The sequence below is a fragment of the Echinops telfairi genome, unplaced genomic scaffold (genome assembly GCF_000313985.2).
Source record: "Echinops telfairi isolate 266 unplaced genomic scaffold, ASM31398v2 ScPeMD7_1;HRSCAF=3_0, whole genome shotgun sequence".
NCBI classification, from domain to species: domain Eukaryota; kingdom Metazoa; phylum Chordata; class Mammalia; order Afrosoricida; family Tenrecidae; genus Echinops; species Echinops telfairi.
In genome coordinates this window covers 72,874,878-72,895,347 of record NW_022103896.1, presented here as the reverse complement: position 1 = coordinate 72,895,347, position 20,470 = coordinate 72,874,878, and the positions used below count along the sequence as shown (strand labels likewise).

At 36.7% G+C, this 20,470-nt stretch overlaps 1 protein-coding gene across 1 annotated transcript in view; it reads right to left on the bottom strand.

Moving 5' to 3' along the window:
* ARFGEF1 (ADP ribosylation factor guanine nucleotide exchange factor 1) overlaps nt 1-20,470 on the bottom strand; it is a 145,948-nt gene that overhangs the window by 74,328 nt on the left and 51,150 nt on the right. Inside the window, exons 6-14 of the mRNA XM_004697529.2 lie at nt 19,031-19,307; nt 14,927-15,037; nt 8,017-8,192; nt 6,674-6,807; nt 4,177-4,411; nt 2,023-2,122; nt 1,769-1,908; nt 1,552-1,660; nt 648-849 (exon numbers count right to left, since the gene is read on the bottom strand). Of these exons, the coding sequence (XP_004697586.2) occupies nt 648-849; nt 1,552-1,660; nt 1,769-1,908; nt 2,023-2,122; nt 4,177-4,411; nt 6,674-6,807; nt 8,017-8,192; nt 14,927-15,037; nt 19,031-19,307 (1,484 nt within the window). The remainder of the gene's footprint in view (nt 1-647; nt 850-1,551; nt 1,661-1,768; nt 1,909-2,022; nt 2,123-4,176; nt 4,412-6,673; nt 6,808-8,016; nt 8,193-14,926; nt 15,038-19,030; nt 19,308-20,470) is intronic.

Below are 20,470 nucleotides of genomic sequence, written 5' to 3'. Positions count from 1 at the left end.
TCAGTGTGTAGTATAGCAGTGATGAAACACACAACCTTCCTCTAGTTATTTGGTGCTTCCTTCACCCCACTATCACGACCTCTATTCTACCTTACAAATTGGATTAGACCAGAGCATGCCCACTGCTACAGATAAGAGCCCACAACACAAGGAATCCAGGATAGATAAATCCCTCAGGGACAACGAGGTGAGTAGACATACCAGGAGGATTACGGCAGGATGGTGGGAGAAAGGGGGAACGATCACAAGGATCAACATATAACCCCCTCCCAGGGGAGTGAATAATGAAAAGTGGGTGAGGGGCAACAGAGAATGATGCAAGATATGGAAAAAATAATCCATAACTTATCAAGTGTTTGTGAGGGAAGGTGGGCTGGGGCAGGAGGGGGAAGAAATAGGTAGCGGATATCAGGGGCCGAAATGGGAAGAGAATGCTTTGAAAACGATGATGGTGGCATATGTGCAAATGTGTTTGACATCCTGGATGAATGTTTGGACTGTGATAATAGATGTAAGAGCCCCCAATAAAAATATTAAAAATAAAATAAAAGAAAATCAGTTAGAAAGCCTGTTTAAAAAAATAAAATAAAAGCATACGGTCCTAGGTTCACGTACAAATAATTTTAAAAAAAGAATCTGATACTTACAAATCTATCCCTTGCTCTATTATTTCTTTTTGCTGCTTTAGGACCTCAAATTGTTCTGGATTATCATTGCCAGACATCTGTGTGCTGTAGCTGCCTATTCCTGATGATGATGTTGACTCCAGAGAATTTAAACTGCCATATCTATTTATTGTCTCAGGATGTTTCATTTCACTTGTCTCTTGTTCTGAGGGTTTCTCCTGACCTATAAGAAGAAAAACTGATGAGTTATTTTGTTAAATAAAGGAAAGAAACAGGAAAGATAAAACAAATTAGAATAAAGCAAGATAGGTCTACGTTACGGTGATACCAATGTAACACAAAACAAACATCGAGTACCACAGAAGATCTTAATATTAAGACACGGTAAAACAAACAAACCTAACACAACAACAACATGAAACTTGGATGTTTTACACTAGTAGGGGCTCTTTTGTTGCATCTGCAGTGCTGAGCATTCACCGAGTCTCCTGTGCTCAACTCATGCTGACGAGGAACAGTTTCCTTCCCAACACTCTTGATTAAGCTAAGACAAGCTTATAGACTACACGGAAGATAAACAATTCAACCTTCCTAAAAAATACCAACTTTTACCTGTTCCTCCCCTGATTATCTTACAGCAAGCTGCACAAATGTGTTCTCTTTTATTGTTATACTAAAAATAACGAAAAACAGTACATAAAACTAGGGCTATTACTAAATTATCATGGTTAAGGAAAAATTTAAATATACTTTTGAAAACTAAGTTGGAAATTAATCATTTTAAAACTAGTTATTTAACTTATAAGGAATGCTCCTTCATGGAACAAAATAGGTCATGAACTGCTTTAAAGGCATCTGCACCCAATCTTGAAGGTATAATTTACTTACATTGAAGAAAAGAATGAAAACTGAAACTGCCCCTTACCAAGAGTTGTTTGAGAGTTGGGATTCACATACTGATCCTTACTCCACTCCACCATACACTTCAGAATCGACACCAGGCATTCTAAACCTTTCTTCCTCAGGCTCAATTCCTGCAAAAACATTCTTAAGTTAAAGAAAAGCAAATATATATAAAACAAACAAAATGTTCCTCTTCCGTGGCAAAGTTCATATTAGATATAAATGTTAAAAATTCTTACCTGAACATTACTCATACCAAGTTCTTGACTGCCCCGTCCTTGGGCAATTTTTGATAGATCATTTACTAATCTTTCAAATATATTTGCTGCATTTAGATCACAATCATAGTTTACATAAATATCCACTACACTCTGGGCATCTGTAAGAATATAACACATTAATTTTAATAAAAGGCATCTAGTATAGGAATACATTTGACCACTTAAGTATCTTCTCATTAGCAAGAGAGAGTAGTGAAGCTCATTTTCAGTACCTGCACAAATTCTTGTCAGGGTCTGAATAACCATCCATTTGTGGTCAAATGAGCTGGTTGAAGTTTCCAAGATGTACAGGAAAATCTCTTTAAAGAATACCTGGGATTAAGGGAAAACTTCTGTTTAAAATGTTGCTTCATGTACAGTTTCAAATCTCCCAAAGCTATAGAGCAGAGATGTGGACCCAGGGTCTTCTGGAATTTTTTGAGTTCTTTCTCTAACACATGAAAACTAAAATAAAATGGGCTGATGATTTTAAGGAGCTCTTACAGTATCTGCACTGCACTTCAAATTGTTGTGTTTTGTTTGCTACGGCAGAAGAAATCTGCTATGATTTAGAGTTCCCTCAGAATAGAATTATCATGTGAACGTGTGTATATTTACAAAACTAAATATATCCATTGGCTACCCTCTGAGAAAAGTATACATTTTACTGCGCATCACTTATAGGTTGCTAACCACAAGGTCAGTGGTTCAAAATGATCAGTGGCTCTGTAGGAGAAAAATGAGGTTTTCTACTCCCGGAGGCAGTTCTACCCTGTCCTATAAGTTTGCTGAGTTGGCATCGACTCAATAGCAGAGAGTAATTCTAATCGACAGAATAAAAAGGACATAGCCCATGTAATTTAGTTATACAATTACTCACAAAACTGGAGCTCTCTGTTGTCTGAAAAATACAAATGATTCCTCACTTGAATACAAAATTGATCATCTGAAATGTAACCACCCCTACACCTAATTCACCATAGAAATTACATATTAAGAAAAAAAGTCATACAGGTTGATAAAAAAAGTTTCAAATGTTAACAACTATAATTCTCCGCTTGTAGTTCCTGAAGATAACTGGGAAGATCATCTAAAAATACTAAAAATAGCAACTGTCTTTAGCTAAAGCTTTGTATTCTTTAAATAGCTATATGGAAAACTTCTGAAACTTTAGTAAGGTAATCATGTCAAAAGATATGGACCAAATAAAAGTGTTTAAGGTAGAAAAACAAGGTCGTTTTTATACTAACTTACTACTATAATGTTCTAAATGAATTTTAATAGCTGTCATAGAATATCAATATAGGATCCCATGACTAGTTTAACAATCTCAAATGTCTGGGAGAATAATAGTTTATCCTTTCTACTAAATAAACTATTAGGTTTTACCATAAATTATGACACAAAGATAAGCCCAGACGCTAAATGTCAAATATAATACGGTAAAGACTGATCAACATACAAGTGAGTATCTCTAATGACACAGACCATCCTAACTCAATATTTTCACATGAAAAGCTGGAAAAGTATCCCATCAATACAACACAAAGCACTACTTTAAAATGTTGATTTGAAGGGGATAACAAAGAAATTGGTACATCTGGACCGTAGAAAAAGAAAACGTTGAAGTTCGCTAATTTAGTACTGCTAAATCTTTTTAAATATTTTAGAGCCTCTTTCTAAAATATTTAGAAAATATATTTAAAAATCTCCAAAAGTTTAGAGAAAACTTTAGATACATAATATTGTTATATACATTACAAAAAATATAATATTCTATATGTAAACACAAAGCAGAAATAATTCTTTTCAATATCTTAAATTATAATCCCCCTAAAATCCATTCCCCAAGCACCCCTTTTAAAGTGCTAAAGCTTAAGTAGTTTAAAACCATGTCTATAGACACAGTGTAGATTTGGACCTTTTTTTCCCATTCAGTCGTCATAGAAATTGTCAAGAATTGCCAAAGCTGATTTCAAGTTATCATGGTATCGGAAAATTTCTGTTAGTAATAATGGCACCACAGATAAGCCTCAATGTCACTATGAAAACTTGGAGCTTTCTTTGAATAACCAAAGTCACAATTACAAACAATATAAACAATGAGTTAGTGTGAGGGTGAAATTAATTCCTGACATCTAGACACATTCATTTGCCTAGCACAAATTCTTCACAAGACAAGGTCTTGCATTCTTAGTGCTGCCTAGCACTTCATAGGCACATCTTAAATAAATGAGAATGGGGTAGAAGTGTAGGGTGTATGGTACGTAGCATACAAATATGATTCACATTTTGAAAACCTTTAGTATTAAAAATCTGATTTAATACAAACCAAATGAAACTGTCAACACTAATCTTGTACTTTAATGCCTAAATACAAAACTTACCTCAATTTGCATCTTCAGATGTGTCTTGAAGTTTGATAACAAAGTTAGAAATATTGATAGAGAAAGCTCAAAAACCTCTGGAACAGATGAGACTCCATTTTTTGAGAGTGCAACGCATAGGTACTGCTTAATAGCATTAATAAACATCTCATTAGTCCTGAAAACAGGTCCTGCATTCTGCAGAATGGACAGAAGTAACTGCAATGAGAGAATCTTGGATCGTAGCTCATGAGATCTAAAATGTAAAAGAGAAGTCACAATATATGAACAAATTTAGCATTACGGTAATTATAGGTTATTCCAAAGATATGTCCTGCACCACAATTTATAATTTTTTTTCTAAATGGAGATAAAATGAAAACTAAAATGCATAAAGATAGCACAGTATGTAAATAAGCTAATCCATAAGTAATCGATAATTACAGATGCTTCCTGTACTATGTGACTTTAGAAACTTTTTAAATGGGAAAAATCACTCACAAATTAGTATTGACCAGAGCTTGAGGGAGGAGCCCCGGTGGCAGAGTGGTTAAAAGTTGGGCTGTGACTCACATGGGTTTGGTTTAGGAGGTTTGGGGTAGGGGCATGGGGAGGAAAGGAGTTACTGTTAAAGAAGTTCTGAGCTTCTCTTTGAGGTGATGTAAAAATTTTGGAATGAGTGGTAGTGATGGTAGTAAAACATAGGGAATGTAATTAATTTCACTGAATTATATACACAAAAATGGATATAATGGTAAAATCTGTTGCATGTATTTTTACCATAAAATTATAAACGAACTTCTCCCCCAGCAGGAGTAAATATGAAATGAATATAATTATATGAAAAGGAACCCCACACAAGTATTACAGTCAACTTATTTTTCCATTGCAGAAGGAAAAATTAAGAGGTATGCCTTGTTGCTTTTGTTCACAACCCTATTCCCATTTAAAATGATGGCATTTGTTCATATTAGGGTGTGTCTCAGGGGTGTTCTGTCATTGGAGGTCACCCTCATGACGCTGTGTGTTCTATGTTTCCCTGTGTTTCGGTATAGGAAACCCAGGATTGATGAACCTATAGGGACAGCAAGTAGGAAAAGGGCTTCAGGGGATCCAGGGGTTAAAAGGGAGATGATGTCAAGGAGTCCAGAAGAAAAAGAATGTTTTGTAACCGATTGTGGTAGCAATTGTATAATTCTACTTGATGTTATTGAACTATGGAACAATATATGTATTAACTCTCAGTTAATAATAAATAATAAAAAAGTAAAATCATCACAAACATTTCAGACTGTGCCGCATTCAAACTGTTATAACGGCAGTTTCCAGTTCTTTTTTCTTAGCTATACACTGTTTTAAAATTCCAAGCAGGCCTTCCTGTTTCTCTCCTGAACGTTCTCAAAGGATTATTGCAATAGCTCATGCTTCCTCAGTAGAGCCAGGTCACTCTAACAATCCCAAACTTCAATCTCAAGCAGTAAAGTTGATCCCTATAAAGACAGTTGACTATAACTTACAAAACCGTGCCTCCCTAGCATTAAGTAAATGTTTTATAGGAATCAGGTACAAGATGTGTACGCTAAGGCACTCCCTAGGGTATTTTGTCAGACTTTAATGAATGCATATCATATATTATGACACTTAGGATTTACAGTGAACCCTCGTTTATCGCAGTTAATCGGTTCTAGACCCTACCGTGATAAATGAAATTCCGCGAAGTAGGATTCTTTATTTGTAAATCAAATATTTTCGTAGTTAGAGCATAGAGGACATGAAAAAACACCCTTTAGTCACCATTACACTCGTATTACCCAATTTATTAAACGAAAAAGGGAAAATACAGTAAAACATTTTGGATGTTACAATTATCATTTATTATTTATTATATTTATTTATGGCATCTAGTTTACAGTATTATATATTTCACATACAGTATTATTATACATAGTTCTTACAAATACTGTAATCAATAGCCTATGAAACGACTTAAGGGATATACTCTACAGGTGGGTCGCCGTCTTTTTCCTCTGAAGGAGCGGGTGTAGGCAGTGGGTGCTGTTACGCAAAAACCGCGATAGAGTGAAGCCGCGGAAGTTGAAGCGTGAAGTGGCGAGGGTTCACTGTATTTACTTTGGGCTTCGTTACCTTTTGATGCTTCCAGAAGCCTAGTCTGAAGCTAGGACACAGAGCTACTTGAGTTTCAAAGTTACTTACAATATTGACATCAATGACAACAAAAATCATTCATACACTCACTCAACCACTCAGTAATACTTACTGAGCTCCAATTAGGTAACAGGCACTATTCTGTAATGCTGTCTGCACTCTTTGAGAAAAACTGCAAGGTACTTACTCCAGCAGTTTTGTAAATCAAGTGTTTTTCACATTTTTAATTTAAGCATGAAACAGCCTAAAAAGTTTTGAATGCTACAGTACCAAGAGAATAAAAGGAAACTCAAAGATTCTCTTAATAAATTTTAAGCTGAAAAAGAAAACAGGCTATCAACTATTGACTTACTTTGGATCTGGCGGTCCATCTGACAGTGGCTTCATTGACAGTTTACACAATGACCTGAATACTAGAAAGGCATCCTTTTGTAAAATGTGGGAAAACTTAGCACCAGGTGAAGGTCCTGAAGAGTTTCCAGATTCCTAAACAAGTTAACATACCAACATACCATGACAAGGCAGACAGTTTTCAGTGTTTTTCATTTTTTCAAACAGCCTTCTAATATATTTTTATTACATTAATATAAAGATGTTTACCCTACCTATCAAAAGAAAACCAGATGAGGTATTTGCTATACCACTTTTCTTTAATTTGACAAACTACCCCACCCCTCCACAATTAAATACTTACCAAAAAATTGCATTGTTCTTAAATATTGCCCCATTGCTACCACAAAAAAATCTTAAAATCGACCCAGTTCATATGATTATTGATAAAACCCTAGCTCATAATGCCCTGACAGGATATTTCATCCAGAGGCCTAAATTATACATACTTTCTTCTGTTACATGCTTTATTTGTTTTCCTTTTCAACTTTTCATCTTCTCTTGAGCAGACACAGACAATGAAGATTGTCAAAGCAATGTCTAAAAGTTGGTATTTGCTACACACCAGTAATGCGTAAAGGTCAATAGATGGAGCATGAATTTAGGATAGGATGCTCTTATCTAAAAAGATAAGGATAAAACCTACATAATACTAACAGTAATAGTGAAGACCTGCTACTACCATAGTAGTGATTTCATTATCGCCTTAAGTAAAGGATGCTTCTTAAAATTCTGAAAGTTCATTCTCATTTTTAATCCCCCCCACCCCAGCCCCCTAGAGCTCACTGCTGTTGAGTTGATTTTGACTCTCAGCAATTGTACAGGACAGAACAGAATTGCCCCTTTGGATCTCTGGAGCTGTAAAAATTTAGGGGAGCAAAAAATCTTTGTCTCAAGAAGGACATGGTGGTTTCAAACTGTTGCCCTTGCAGTTAGCAACCCAACTAATAACCCACTCCTTTTCCTCATTCTAGGATCCCAGAAATATCTTGAAAAAGGTATTAACATTCCTAACTCCCAACCTTGGCTTCACTGATATCAATCCCAAACATTCTTTTGAGAATGTTATTTATCAATGTCATTTCTTCAAATGGGCCAAGGTGAAAGGCAGATGGAAATCATGACACCGGCCTTAAAGTTGAGAATGCAACCATCAACATTGAAAGGGATTAAGCTGCTTTGATTTATATTATTAAGTGGAAGGGAGGGAAAAATGTATTTTACTTTCCCATCTTGAAATCTGCCAGTATCATCAACTAAATATAACACAGCTGTGAGATTACTGAGCTGTCCCTCCAATTATACCTGAGTATCATTGGAAGAGACAGATAACCTGTCATCAGGTAAAGATGGTGTGTATGCAACAGAAATTGGTGTTCCAGGAATTCCGTTTGCTTGGATATTCTCACTATCACTCCCGTCTTCCAAAGTTCCAGCATTGCCATCTGTGTTTGCACTTACAGGAGTGCCATCTCCCATGTCTAAAATGATAAAAAATACTTTGAATTAACCAAGTGTATTTATAAAAAGCATACACTATTTCAAATGAAGCAGTGGCAAAAGAGCAGTAGGTGTAATATGTATTGTCATCATTTAAAGGTTAGCACACTCACAAGAATGAATTTAAAATATGTACAAATATAACTCTGAAGTTGCTTTGGCAATGAAACACATTCAGCTGATGAAATGCTAAGCACTACGTGCCAAAACAGAACTTAATTTCAGTTTACTAACTTGGGTTTGAATGAACGTTACTGCCATGAGATGTTAACTGAAGATTCTTAAACCAAATTTCATATCAAATAAGTTTAGGGAAACATGCTTTTCTTTAATACAGCCTTTAATTTGTTAATATGCTTTCAGCTCTTCAAAGGGGACAAACAGTATGTAATGTTCCTGAAATATACTTCATCTCACTCCTTATATTGTTAGGACATTAATCTCTAAGAATGTGTTCTTCGTACCAGTTTTAAAAAGCATGGCCTACATCGATACACACTTTTCATTCTGTTATGCTGAGTAATCATATGGGTAATTAATATAAATAGAAACAAAACTTCCAGGAGAACATGGAAGTCCAGTGGAACACCTAGTCCTAGAACTATTCTAAGTGTAGCTCTTTTTAAAAAGGAGCACATGGGTGTGAGGCCATAGCTCAATAGACACTTGGCAGGAAATTGGTCCTTTCTTACTAACAATGAAATAAACTATAAACTAGCATGAGGAAAACTTTGTATTATAGGGATAGATTTGGGACTATGAAAGATCCTTGTTTCTATATCCATCACTTTAACTGGAAAGTTATTTGTCTTTCTTCACTTAAGTTTCAGCAAAATGGAGATAACAGTGTCTATGGGAATTCACCAAAATACACACAAATATAAAATATATGTAAAAACACAATTGCCTCAGTAATAACATGTCATCAACTTTTGATTGAGGCATGAAATGAATGGAGCAGCAGCTTCGGGTGCCCTTATCCAGAAGCTGCTTTTTGTTCTCCATATTAAAATACACTGGATCAACGAGGAGGGTTAATTCTAAACTATGTTTTACATTGAACAATTGTGACATGTAAAAAAAAGCTCAGACATACATCTGGGAAACATAAAACACAGTTACTTTCCAGGCAGATCTTTTGCTGTAAATACGCTAACGTTCAACATGCTACTTAATACTGCAAATTTTATTATTAAAGTACATGTTACAGAAACACAACTATTACACTGACAATGCGCTAGCCTTCAAAATAACCATTCCTTCCTAAAAAACGTCAGTGTTTTCCCAGGAACAGAAGAACGATGCACAGTCCTCTTCATCTCTTTGCCTGTGATGACTCAAAAGTCTGCCCGCCCAGACTAAGGATACAGGCTGCTCACCCTCCAGAAAACAAGGGCTCAGGAATGCCATGACACTACTGACTAAGCACAGTGACAGCGAGTTCTGTTCACTACAAATAAGCTTCTGCTTCGTTGACCTGCGGAGACATTACATTTGACTAGAAACTTCCAACCAAATAATGGACTATTTGGGACTTATTTTAAAAAGAACTAATATCCTGAGTTGGATGGAGCCCACCAGTGCAACTGAAGATTTCTAGAACAAAAAAAGGGAAGAGTCCATGAATTACAATGGATAGAAAAATCGTCTAGAGAATAACTAGTAAACAGATTAAATGCTTCTGTACATTCTACGTGTGGGGATATTGTGGGCATTTTAAGAGTATTTTCTGCGATATAAGGAACTACTTTTATTTATTTTTTCATTTACCCCCAATTGTTTAACTTTGGGGTTTAAAATATCATGACTCTCTAATTCAAAGCTTCTATTAGCAAAATTTAACAAACTCATAAAAATCAGTGTGAGAAGCTAGTGAGATCTGAGCTATGGATTACAAATTATAGACTAAGAGTATGATTCCTTGCTAAGTTCCAAAGTGGCAGTTTGTGTTTTAATATAGGAATGTTTTGAGTGCCCATTTTGACCCCTTTGTTCATACACACCCAAGGTTTTCACAGACTGGAGTTTGTACTAGTATTACTTAAAAATAAATAAATACCTCATAGTATTTATGATACTTAGTTGTATGTTATTTTCAAACATTTGGCCTTACATTGTGTGGTAGTTATATAATTGTTTGTCAATTTGAGAGAGAGGATTAAGAGTGAAGAGGTGGAGTCTAGCCTGTCAATCAGGTCGTAGCTTGATGACTGCATTTTGGAGGGCACCAAAGAGATAAATAGCTCACTGGAGTCAGGACACAGGCTCACTCCCTGGGGGACATTGCAGCTGACAAGACACATGGAACTATGCTAGTGCCGTGAGCTGGAGGAGTCACATGGAGACCCCTGCCAGCGCTGAAATGCTTACAACGCCACTGGATCCACAAGACTTTCCACCCACTGGCCTGTGATCTTCCTGCATTTGGTGTCATTGCATGTGTTTCGTTGAGCCTGAAGAGGACTTTATACATTGGTATCAGACATATGGGCTAATATCGGACTTGTGGACTTGATTTGAAATGGGCTGGGATGTTTTCTTAATGTATAATTACTCATTATATAAATCTCTTCCTTATACACACGTATGTCTATGAATTTGTTTCTCTAGTCTACCCAGACTCACAGATATTAATATTTCTGTCCTGTGTCTGGCTTTCCTAGAAGTTGTGATAACCATATGTGAACCATTTGCTCCTAATGTTCTTTTTTTAAAAAAGCAACAACAAACCCTTTGGCTCTTAAAATTAAGACCAAAACAAAAATATGGGGCCTAGTAACCATTTTGAATCTGAAAGACCAGTAGACCATTTTTCTCTGAGCACTGTGCCCTTTGAAAAATTCAATGTGTTTAGAGGGTCAGATTCCAAAAAAGGAAATCGGACTGGTCAAGTGGGTTTAAGGCAGGTCATGTCATTTAATCTGATCTCCCAGGCAATGTTTTGATGTGTTTCTCTAATGCTCATAATCCACTTATCACTCCCTTAGTTGTACATCTTCATAAGCAATGTCACCTTAACTAGGGCCAATTTCTAATCTGGGGGGAGAGACCCAAATAGTTCCTACCATATAGTACTATCCTATGGTCATACTAATTTATTAGACACTCCTATAATGATATTCAGTGAATTTTTATGAAAACTCATGACCAGAGATGGGGGTGGGCATGTATCTAAGATAGTGATTTGACTTCTGTTTCTGGAAAAACTGAAAAAGGGCAATATGCCCTTGGAGAAAACCCCTAACACTACTAGTGTAGAATCCCAAATGAAAAATTCCACCTTGTATAATGTGTATAATGTTGCTAATCATACATTTTTGACCAAATTTCCTTTCTGCCTTTAGTGATCCAGGTCCCGTGCTATAGGCTACAGATTTTAGATTTTGCCATTTTGCGGTGTATAGCTTTCTTCTGAGGCCCCATCAGAAGGATCTGTTTTGGAAACCCCACTAAGCAAACTGGACTTTACATTAAATGTACCCATGCTGCAGATTAAAAGAACTGAATCACTCTTTGGGACTTATAAGCTAAAACACTTGCGTGTGACAAGCAAAGGATTGCTATTTCCAGGTCATGGACTTTAAAGTCATTGGTTTTTGATTCAATTCTCTATTACTTTGATGTAGCCCAATAATTGACAACTTGAGACTACCCTCCTCATTTCACTCCACTCCCCACCCCCCAAAATGTCACAGCATTTGCTTTCAAGTCTCTGTGGATATTGACACGGAAGGGAGATTGATCTAATTCTATATACAGGTAATCCCCAATTTACTTACTAGTCTATGCCAGGAAATTTGTAAGACAGCTGGAAGAGATGGACGTTTGTATCCATTTCAAAGAACCGTGACCCAATGCTCAAATTATAGAATATAAATGATATCACATGGAAAATTTTGCTGAAGATCATCCAACAATGGTTGCTGAAGTACAGATAAGGAGCTACTATCAGAGTTCAGACCAGGTTCAGAAGAGTACATGGAACAAGGAACGTCAGTGTTGATGTCAGGTGAATCTTGGCTAAAATTAAAGAACACCAGAAATATGCTTGTGTTTTACTGACTATGCCAAGGCATTCAACTATGTGGTTCATAACCAATTATGGAGAACTTTGAGAGGAATAGGAATTCTAGAGCACTTCATTATGTTCATGTAGAACTTGTACATAGATCAAAAGGTAGTTGTGAGCACAGAATAAGCAAATACTGCATGGTTTAAAATCAGGAAAGGTATGCAACAGGGTTGTATCCTCTCACCATACTCATTCAATCTGTATGGTGAGCAAATCATCAGAGAAAGTGAGTTATATGAAAAGAACTTGGCATCAGAATTGGAGGAAGACTTATTAACAGCCTGTGATATGAATATGACACAACTTTGCTGGCTGAAAGTGAGAGGGACTGAGGCCCTTACTGCTGAAGATCAAGGATTCCAGACTTCAGTATGGATTACAACTCAAGGTAAAGAAAAAAAAATCCTCACAACTGGACCAATAAGTAACATCATGATAAATGGAGAAGAGGTTGAAGCTGTTAAGGATTTTTGTCTTGTTTGGATCAACAATCAATGCTCATGGAAGCAGCAGTCAAGAAATCAAAAGACAAGCTGCATTAGGCAAATCTGCTGCACAAGACCTCTTCAGAGTACTGGAAAGCAAGGATGTTACTCTGAGGACTAAGGTGTGCCCGACTCAAGCCATAGAATTCGCATTGCCTCATATGCATGTGAAAGTTGGGCAGTGAATAAAGAAGACCGAAGAAGAATCAATGCTTTTGAATTGTGGTGCTGGAGAAGAATATTCAAAGTACCATGGGCTGCTAAAAGGACAAACAGATCTGTATTGGAAGAAGTCATGCCAGAGTGCTCCTTGGAGGCAAAAAAGGCAAGATTTTGTTTCACATACTTTGGACATGGGGTCAGGAGAGACCAGTCCCTGAAAAAGGACATCCAGCTTGGTAAAGTGGAAGGGCAGTGAAAAAAGAGGAAGGCCCTGAAGAAGATGGACTGGCACAGTGGCTGCAACAGTGGGCTCAAGCATAGGAATATTTGTGAGAATGGCAAAGATCAAGCAGTGTTTTGTTCTGTTGTATGTGAGGTTGCATTGCCAAAACTCAGGAGAAGGAACCTAACCATAACAATGTAACAGGGGCGGGGAACCTTTTTTCTGCCAAACGCTATTTGGATTTTTATAGTGTCATTCACAGGTGACGCTAGTCAAACATTTAATTAACTGACCCCTAATACAATGACTAGAACTGCTTCTTTGGTGATGTGTGTGATGTTGGTATTGATAGTCCCATTCCTGCTCTATACTTAAGCCAAACCACAACTTTACAATTCCCAAATATGTCTAACCATTCTCTCCTCTAAACCTTTGCTGATACATTTTTTTTCTGATACATTTCTAATATAGGAACTATCACTCCTCCATTTCTGTGTGAATCCACACGGTTTATATTGAAATATCACCATCTACAAGAAGCCCTCCTGCTGAAATACTGTTGTTGGAAATAACCACTGCTTTGCTGAATTTTAATATAATATAGTTATTTATTTCTATGCAAACTTGCACTTTTTACTTTGTATTGGTCCTACAGGTATAAATTTCAAACCCTTTTCCTCAAGAGCATGGTTTTTCTTGGATTAATTTATGTATCCCTCTACGCTGTCATGCAACCGTTCATATTCCATTAAGTTTTTGCAGGATGAAGAATAAATAAATAAAACCAAAGAATGAGAATGTAGTTAGATGAATGTCTGTTTCTAGTGTTGCATGAGGGAAGAAACTGTTAGCAATGAATAAACAGGAGTTTGATGTTATTGTTAAATGCTGCTAAGTTTCTTCGGACTCAAGAGTGACCTATGCAAAACAGAATGAAACACTGCCCAGAGTTTGTTATGTTTGCACCCATTGTTGCTAAAATAGTATATTCAGTGTTCATATCATGCTTCTAGAAGAGCATATGTACATGGTACCACACTCGACTTTGTGTAAAATACAGTGGATTAAGTTAAGTACCACAGTGTTAGCCTTAAACTAATACTATGTATAATACTATTATGAAAAACATGACATTCCTAGCAAACTTTCAAACATTTTTATAAATTAATTCATAAGACATGAACTATACAGCAACTATAATTAGTCTGTGATAATAAAGGCAGACTTTTAAGTTATTTCCCAAGAAAGATATGCAATACTCAAAACCAATTCATTAAACAATATTTTATTAATAAATTTAGCATTTAACTCACTGCCATTGAGTCAATGCTGACTCACAGTGATCCCCTGTGGGTTCCTGAGACTTTGTGGGAGTAGAAAACTGTTGATGGTTTCAAACTGCCAACTATGAGGATCACAGCCCAATGTGTAACCACTACACTACTAAGGCTCAAATTTAGCATTTAGGACCATGGGAAATTGGTCCTGCTCCTTCCTACTGAAAGCAAAACTAAAAAATGAAAAGGCATCCAATTTTTTTCTTAAAGAGGAGAATCAAGAGGTTTTTATAAAAGATTGTAAGCGGAGTATGATAAAATTAATGTTAAATATTTTTTTCTTCAAAACGAAATTCCCAATAAATTAACAAGGAAATAAAAAATTTTTTAAATTATAATTTTGCCATTTTTGCTTTAAAAATTGTGAGGTTATTCTCCGCCATCATGTGAAATTCTACAAGGTATAATAAAATTAATTGAATGTGAAGTACAATACCTCCAACAACAATGTTGACCATCTCTTCTACAATGCTCTGTACAATGTCATGTGGTTTTTCTTCCATGTCATGATTTTCTCCATCATATAAGATATCATTTTTAGATAAGGCTGTGAAACAGAAATTTTTTTATTTTTAACAAACATTTATGATAAAAAATGTGCTAAAATACAATAAAAGCATAAGATATAAAAATCAGAAGAAGGTACATGTTACATGGGAAGGAAAAAACTTTAAAAATTCTAATAAAATAAAAAATAAAAATTCTAACAAACCAGAGGAATCTTAAAACATTTCCCAAATTCAAGTAAATTTCTGGAAACACAGGGAATGCAGGACAGACACCCCCCACCCCCACCCCCAGGACCAATAATGAGAATAGCGTACCAGGAGGGTAAGGGGAAGGTGGGGGGGAGAAAGAGAGAACAGGCCACAATGATCTACATATAACCCCCTCCCAGGGAGACAGACAAGAGAAAAGTGGGTGAAGGGAAACATCCATCAGTGTAAGACATGAAAATTTTTTTTAATAGATTATCAAGGGTTCATGAGGGAGGCGGTGAGGGGGAAAAATGAGCTGATACCAAGGGCTCAAGTAGAAAGAAAATGTTTTGAAAATGATGATGGCAACATATGTACAAATGGTGATGGCTTGACACAATGGATGGATGGAAGGATTGTGATAAGAGTTGTATCAGCCCCCAATAAAATTATTTTTTTTAATTTCAACAATACTATATTTGACAAGTTATTAAATGGTTGCTACTCAATTAAATGTTTTAATTTTATTCCTTTACTAACATAACCTTTAAAAAATATATATCGAAATAATATGTTTCCAACATGTCCCGCACACTTCTCTCCCTTACCAAGCAATACATCAGCTATAATTAAAGCTTGTTCTGATTACTTGGGCTCACCCATAATGACAAAATTAACATTGTACTCTAACACAATGTCTGTCTGTGTTTCCACCAATGTTTTCCAGCTTTTCCTCACCATTTTCCCTCACCAAAACCCACATATCCCCTATAAAACTGAAGTTAAATAAAATGAAAGCACGTCCCCAACTTAACATAAATTGAAAAGAGATTAAATGCCTACATGAGCTTTTAACAGCTTCAGAAATACTGATGTCACTACACAGAATTGATAATTTCTGGGAAAATCCCATCAAACTTGACATTCTGGTCAGTTTATATTGATTGTAAATACCACAAAAACCCTCCATTAGTACTTTAAGATCCTCTGGGATTGGGGGTACCATGCTGAGGGCCACTATCCTACACCAAATGGACTCAGACTACTTATTAGCTACTAGTGGTGCTGTTACCACTTTCCTTGCTTGTCTGCATCCCCAAACTGCTCCCCACTCCCATTCACTACTATTAAAAAATCACAAATCATCAGTGCTGGCTTCCAAAAGTCTGCCCTCCCTATATTCCAATGCTCGTAACCTACTGTCTCTACTACATTTTACAAACTACTCAATAGCACATGGGGAAGCCTATAAATAAAACATGTCAAATCACTAACCTTATTTTACTTAAAAATATAAGTACAATAGCATTTAGAACCTCCTGTGGAGAGGGAAAAATAAATGCCTTAGCAGATAATTTCTCCGCCAATCTTAGCTTTTTTATTTCAGTAGTGGCCTAAAATTACTCCAGTGGCCTAAAATTCCCTAGCGTCTGAAAATAAGAGTGCCAATATTACTAAATATATTGAGTCACTACCTAAAAGTATGCACATAATAACTAGAAAATTAAGATTCAATTCTCACGTAAACATCTATTAGTAGCCAGAAACACAAGAATCATAGTCAACTACTATATATTGCATATAGCAAATGCTTAGAGAAGTTATTATTCTGCTCAAAGTTACACAGCTAGCATGTGACAGACATGTAGTTTAAACCAGGTCATTTAATGCCAGAGCATGTACTGAAAACCAATGGCTCTCAGACAGAGTGTCTCTTTATACCACTTGTTGAAAGAAATGCATTTTAAAGTCAAAATAATCAAAACTACACCCGAGAGAATGGCACTGCATTTATAATTCTATTTTATAAGGCACTTAAGGAGCCCTGGTGGTGCTGTGGACTAGACACGGGGCTGCTAACCACAAGTCTGTGATTCAAACCACCTGACAGCTGCTCCATGGGAAAATAAGGCTATCTGCTCCATAAAATGTTAGTCTCCAAAACCCGAGAGAGAGTTGCTGAAAATTGAAACAAATTCAACAACCATAGGTTTGGGTGTTTTGGGGGTCAAACACGTAGTGCCTCATATAATTGCTCCAACTACTTGAGAGCTTAGCCTGTTTTCTTTGTTGGAAAATTTCCCAATATTTTCTTGCTAGCTAATTCCTATCCCCATCCATCAAGATTGGGCTAAAATAGCACATCTACTTATTTCCTAACTTCCCTCAGGAAAATTGCCCTGTGCATGCCACATACTGGACACTTAGCACAGGACACTTATCCCCTTCTACTTCATTGACACACACCTCAACCCACAGGCAGACTAAGAGAAAAGGCTGGAGACCTAGGTTTCAGCACAGCGGCTAGGACAAACTGCCCAATAAAGGTGTGATGAATGAACTGATTAAAATTTAAGCTTAGTCCTTTGAATTAAAGATTAAAGATTGGTCCTTTGAATCAGTCACTGTATAAGCACAAAGTGGAAAACAGGGGAAGAAAGAGTAAAAGAAGCCCTGTGTATTCATGCTCTTGGGCAAGTGCTTCACAAAGTTTGTTAAAAATTCCTTTATCTTTTTCTATGCACTTTGTGAAGTACCATTATATTTGGTTACAGAAGAAATATAGGAGTCTTTCCTCAAAATGAAGTAAAAACACAGACTTCAGATGAATTTTAACTATGAGCCAACCACTTTAGTTCTTGGTAGTCAACCAGATTTCTATGATTTTTCATTTTTACAATAAGCTGATGAACACTGAAAACAGCCCAAACTTGCCTGTAGTTACACAGGCCAGTTAAAGTTGAGTATAATGTTTGGAAAAGATTGAGCTTGTGTGATTATTTTTCTCAGAAAGACAAATGATTAAAATGAATGTAATTTCTTATTATATACATATATATATTTATTTAAAAAAAATTTTTTTTTCAGAGCTCTAGTGGCATAGTAGCTATGCACTGGACTACTAACTGCAAAGTTAGCAGTTCATATCCACCAGTCTTCTTTCTTCAGGAGAAAGATGAAGCTTTCTGCTCTTATAAAGTTTTACAAAGTCTCAGAATCAAGTCAATAGCAATGGATTAGATGTACACATTTCCCTACAAGTTATTTACTTATATAAAAATGCTGTCTGAGAACATCTCAATTTTAGTGATTACCACACACACATATAAAAAGAATTTGTTTTCTATGTCAAGTAGCTACACACAAATTTTCATTTTCTATTTCAGTACCTCATTTTAACATAATCACAGTATTTTCTGAACCAGTAAGATACTGATTTCATAAGATTTCCGGTCACACTCCAGAAAATCATTAAGCTTCAGACAACACAAAGTTCCTACATAACATGCTAAGAAACACTTCTGACACTCTTTAGAAATGTGTTCCCCCAAACAAGCCTATAAATTACACTATTGATGAGATACTAATGAATGCATTGTGTCATTGTAGACATCTTACGGGTTGAGGTGAAATTAACTATGCTATCTACTAGAATGGAAAATACTATGGAATTTGTCTCATGTACACTGGACATGTTAGCAAGAGAGACCAGTCCCTGGAAAAAGACATCATGCTTGGTAGTGGAGCAGCAAGGAGAGAAAGGCCCTCAACCAGGTGGCCTGATACAGTGACTGCAACACTGGGCTTAAGCATAAGAAGGACTGTGAAGGTGGTGCAGGAACAGGCAGTGTTTCGTTCTGTTGTGCACCGAGTTGCTCTGAGTCAGAACTGACTTGGTAATACCTAACAAGAGCAACAACCTCGCATGGAAGAAGTCCAGTATCAACACAGTGTTTCTGGTATCAGTTAAGTCCATCACCCTCTCCACGTTTCTTCACAAAACACTATCATCCTTACATGCTTCCCTTAACACACACCCCAGACCCCTTTCTCAAGATTACTTTCAGCTGCGGTTGCCTGATCAGCTTCAGTCTGTTCATTTTCTGCACTGGAAAGATCAGATCCATTTTCAGGCTCAGTGTCCTCCTGAAGGCTTTTATCCACATCATTTGTATGGGAATCAAGGTCCCCTTCATGTTGTTGGGATATATGATCAACAGTCTGAGGTGGTAGATATCTGAGTTGAGGTGATTCAGGCTCATGATGGCTTACTGGAGACTGCAACAGCAGGTGGTGCTGCCGATGCCGTTCTTTTTCCATTTGTTTGGCTTCCTGCAACTGAAAATAGAATGATTTCTAGTGTTAATGAAATATGGTGTTTAAAATTTGGAGATGTAATGTTAGATCTAATTCTAAAGCATTTGAATATAAGTGCCATTTTATTTTTAGGCTTAGAAATTATGGTCCACAGATACAAAGAACATAAAAAACCATTTAACATAGACACACACACACACACAATTATCAGTAGTGCGTGTTAAGAAAAGGCTTTTTACTAAGTACACTCTTCATTCTTTTTGGGGTTTGAAAAATGTTGCTGGGGGCATGCAACAGAGCAGCAAGGGGAACAGAACAGAGTAATGACGTTCCCAGGGAACACCAAAAATAGACTGTGGGGCCAGGGCTTTGCGCCCCATCAGACTTGACTGGAAGACACTTATAAAGGACAACAGATAGACCTTGAACTACTTATAGGCTTTTTTTTGTCGTTGGTTTTTTTGTTATTGTAGCTATTGCTTTATTTTCTATTGTTGCTTTGCTTTGCTCCGTCTTGCGTTTGTGCATATGGTTGTCTCTGCATGTCTATCTGGATGGGATAGGTGGGATAAACAAGCCAGAAGAGGGAACAACAGGACCACAGTTTCGAGGGGACATGGGAGAGGGGGAAAGGAAGTAGGTGTTAACAAACGCAGGGCTAAGAGAATAACAAGTGACTGAACATCGATGACCAAGGAGGGTGTAGGAGGTCTGGTAAGGCTTGATCAAGGGCAATGTAACCAAGAGGAATTACTGAAACCCAAATGAAGGCTGAGCATGATAGTGGGACAAGAGGAAAGTAAAAGGAAATAGAGGAAAGAACTAGGAGTCAACGGACTTTATAGAGATCTAAATACAGGCAGGTACATATGTAAATATATATATGACGATGGGAAACAGCTTTATGTACATATATTTATAGGTTTAGTATTAAGGAAGCAGATGGACATTTGGCCTCTATATTCAAGTACTCCCTCAACACAAGAACACTTTGTTCTAATAACTCGGCACTCTGAGATGCTCACCTTCTCAACATGATCGCTGAAGACAAAGCGGGTGCGTAAGCAAATGTGGTGAAGAAAGCTGATGGTGCCTGGCTATAAAAAGATAGCGTCTGGGAGTCCTAAAGGCTTGAAGATAAACAAGCGGCCATCTAGCTGAAAAGCAACAATAAGAACCCCACA